We start from the raw sequence: 4,204 nt of genomic DNA, 5'->3' as shown, positions 1-4,204 counted from the left end.
CACACACACACACACACACACACACACACACACACACACACACACACACACTGACACATAATATAAACGCAAACACACACATACAAAAACACACCAATTCAACAAATGTTGATATTACGTTGAATACAATTTCACATGACGTTCAGCCTCGAGGCAAAAAAAAGGATTAAAAAAAAAATTACCTTACGTCACAGCCCTGGAGCCAAACAGGAGCCGTCGTTTCACTTAGGGCTCTTTTCATACTTTCTCACGCCACACTGGTCAGCTTCTGTTTCTTTGTCCAGACGGACGATTACACAATGAGCGGTCATATCAAAAGGGGCCCCTGGCAAGTGTCCAAAATGAATCGGTCAACAACTTTTGATGAAAACTACACAAAGGATTGGAAAGCACAGCCACCGTGAAATTTGGAAAGGTTTTGAACATTAACTGAAGTTTCGTCAGATGATCAAGTACGTATAAAGAAAGAGAGAGAAAGAGAGAGAAAAAGAGGCACAGGTTATCCATCATATCTGTAATCATTTTAAGCTGTTTTGATACCATCAGGACCGTTTGATAAATCTTTCTCCTTTTTCTTCATTGTTTTTACTTTGGAAAGCAAGTTGTTCATGCCATCTGGTCTGTTTAATAAACTTTCCCAATTGCTTCATCGTCTATACTTTGGAAAGTAAGTTCATTTAAATCGTAAACTGTGATTTTTTCCGAGTGCTTTCACTTGCGGGATTCAGATTTTGCGTGTTTTCTTGTGACAAGACAATATAAGTTATCCAATTCTAAGAGAGATGCTGGAAGGTGGCCATTTCGCGCCTGTCTGTGACCTGGAAGAACCAACGCATGAGGTCTGGGATGACGATATCTGGGACAGGGATACTTTTCAGTCCGGCGTCAAGATAGACAGAGGTACCTCGAATATGATGGTCCGACTTCCCAACGGCTTTCTGAATCACAAGGAGGCGGTGGCCAAGATCTTTATCTTCGGGCGTAACGAACGTAAGTGACCTCTTCCAGCTTTTTATGCTTTTGTTGTTATAATCTTTCTCATTAACTGTTTCTTTCTTTTTTTTGGTTATCATTTCTGAATGTGTAAGTGTAGTTATGTCCTTAGATTCACGATAGAACGTTCTTTTGTATTATACATTAAAAAAAACGACAACAATAAACAATCCCCCCCCCCAAATGCACAACAAAACAAGAACAATAACAACAAACAAACAAACAACATGTTCATGATAATGATATGCTTACAATAAAGGGACCATCTCTTTGCCTTTTCTCTGTTTATATAATGTCTGCCTCCCGACCCCCCTCTCTCTCTCCTTCTCTCTTTATTTCTCTCTCTCTCTCTGTCTCTCTCTCTGTCTCTCTCTCTCTCTCTCTCGTTCTTTCCCTATCTATGTAAAACATGTCTTTTTTATACGGAAATAATGTACATTATCACGGAGTGTTATATTTGTTTCCTCATCTAAAACCATACTTAAGGGGGATGAGTCCTGACATTTTCAGTTGAAGATGATGGTGATGACGATGATGATGATGATGATGATGATGATGATGATGATGATGATGATGATGATGAAGACTCGAATTGTGGATTGTGAGAGGTATCTCATATTGTCAGCACGCCTCACTGATGACACTGGTCAACACACATTTTGCAGAATGAGGTTTAAAACTTGTTTTCAGCTAATTTGAGGTCGCTTGTTCCAGAAATAACATTTTTTTTTGTATCACATCAAATTTTTGTTGCATAAAAAGTGGTATTTTTATGTCAAAATGACAAAATTCAGGAGTTTTCATGCAGCATGGTCTATAGTTTGATTTAGAACTTTGCTTTGATGAATCAGAACTACATATTGAATCTTTAAATGTGCGACTTTTCTTTTTAAAATACGTACGTGATCACTAAAAGTTGAATTATGCCAATATTTATATACTATAAACATAATAAAACACAACAATGTGCACTTCAAAAATATAGGTCACCCACTATCCATTTTGACCTTCAATCTTTACAAGAGTGTGCCAAACATTCTTGCAAAAGTATTGGTTTGCTATAAAGATCGCCTTTTTGTTTAATAAAAACACCCAAAGCAACAGTATTTGGAGATTTTATAAAAGCAATGTTCCTAAGGATGAAAAATGAAAATCAAAATTATCACACAAATCGACTTCAAATCTCAGTTGTTTTAATCATCCAGAATTGTTGGATGTGATAACTTTTTATGAGAACTCTCACGACTTAAAGAAAAATAAGTGTTTAAAAAATGATACGGTACAGACAGTTTTAACATTGTCGGGAAAGGGAACTACTACAGCACTTTGTTGCAACGTACAGCGACTTTATCTTCTGTCACGACGTACCAGGTTTGTTACGTGCTTTGAGTATCCGAATGAGTGGATGCTTTTCTTAGACAGTCAAAAAAAAACTATTCTGAAGTGTCCCCATAGGATTATGCGATTGTGCGGCCACGGCGCGGCAGGCGTTTTTTCGTGTAATTCTGCAACATTTGTATAATTTTGGATTCCCCGCGTTTTCTCACGTCCCCCCCCCCCTTTTTTTTCACTAATTAATTAACGCCTCGCCATGTGACTAATCACCGTAATAAGTCTCATTTAAGTTATTTCCCTTGTTAGAAGATCTTGGTTATGGGTTGGGATTTGTTCCTTTTAAATTTAGCATGTTCAATTTTTCAATCCATCAAAAGTTGTTGTTCTCATGTCTGCTGATGTTTCATGTTTGACAGGTGTCCCTGGTTTTAGTAATGTGCCAACATCAGAGATCCAGATGTCCTTTTTTTTGGTTGACATTTTTCTTTCTTCTATAGAGATCTAGAAATCTAGATAGATCTACAGCTGAAAGTTACAGAGATTATATATATATATATTTTTTTTCCTGACTGATGTGTATTGTTTTCTTTCCAAATATACAACGAAATACTAATACTGATATGTTCTGTTTTCAATTTTTCGGTACATAAAACATGAAAAACATGAACATTCTTGCTGAAAAACTGCAAAACATGTCGCGAATGGTGTTACGGTAACTTGCATAATTTTTGTTTAATTTATCTTTTTTGTGTGCATAATTTGGCCATCTAAATTTGCATAATTCTACGGGGACAGTATGCCATAACCTAGCATCTGCATTTGTCGCGGGGTATAAAAACGAAAAAAATAATAAAAAAAGAAACCGAATCTCTTTACCTTTAGAAAGAAAGTTTCTTTTCACTTCCGCTTCACTTCTTCTCTTTCTTACTTGTTAACCCCACTTTTATTAGTTATTTTCATGTGAAAAAAAAGTCTTGTACATTACATACTATTTATATTGCTGCTTCTCTTTTATTTTTCTCTCAATGTTGTGTTTTAATTTGCTTTTGTGTTATTTTCTTTTCGTGTTATTGTTCTGATTTGTTTTTTATTTTTAGTGTTTATCGAAATGTCAATATCAATTAATTTGATCATGTTGATCCTACCTTTTAAAAAGTAAAAATAAATAAATGCGTTATGTGAGAGCGTGTCTCCACCAAACCCGAATACATGTACATGATGCACTGACACTGGCAGGCCCCTTGTGTGTGATTCCATAATTTACATGTAATATCCTGTTGTACTTTTTCTTGAATAACACACGTTTAGGGTTAAAACGACCACTCTTTGGATAGTTTTACACACACCTTTATTTGTTATTTTTTGTGATTATTTTTGTTCTGTTCTGATTTTTTATTTCATTCCGTTGTAAAACCTTTATTTTTTCCCCGTTTTTACACTCTGTGTGGCTACAAATTAGCTTCTGGATGCTTGAAAGAGAACACAAGAAATTCTGGTGCTTTAGATTAAGTTACCTCTATCAACATAGTGCCATACGTCGTCACACAAAGTTTAAAGCTTGAAAATTATTGGCAACTTTTATGGCAACTTTTGCCATTTTTGAGGCAACTTTGGGCAACTTTTGGACTATAAAATGGCAACAAAAGCAGATTCTAGTATAACGGAATTTCATTTGGGTTCGTCCCTGTTGGTTATTTGGCTCTGCTTTTAAAAAAAAAGAATACAGGCGCATAGTCAATACAAGGAACAAAGCTAAAACATTTCTTTTGATATGAATCTTGTCAATTTCTTATTAATCAAACAATATTGTGACTATATAAAGTGTCCATTAAATCTTTGCCTGTGGGGTAGTTAAACGAAAAACAATTGCAAGCAA

The 4,204-nt window shown here is 35.5% G+C and overlaps 1 protein-coding gene across 1 annotated transcript in view; it reads left to right on the top strand.

Moving 5' to 3' along the window:
• The first annotated feature begins 406 nt into the window (after positions 1-406).
• LOC106013865 overlaps positions 407-4,204 on the top strand; it is a 6,775-nt gene continuing 2,977 nt past the window's right edge. The window contains exon 1 of the mRNA XM_013090642.2: positions 407-990. Coding sequence (XP_012946096.1) covers positions 783-990 — 208 coding nt within the window. The 5' untranslated portion in view covers positions 407-782. The remainder of the gene's footprint in view (positions 991-4,204) is intronic.

This window comes from Aplysia californica, unplaced genomic scaffold (genome assembly GCF_000002075.1).
Source record: "Aplysia californica isolate F4 #8 unplaced genomic scaffold, AplCal3.0 scaffold01387, whole genome shotgun sequence".
In the NCBI taxonomy this organism is placed as follows: Eukaryota; Metazoa; Mollusca; class Gastropoda; order Aplysiida; family Aplysiidae; genus Aplysia; species Aplysia californica.
This window is presented reverse-complemented; position numbering and strand designations above follow the sequence as displayed.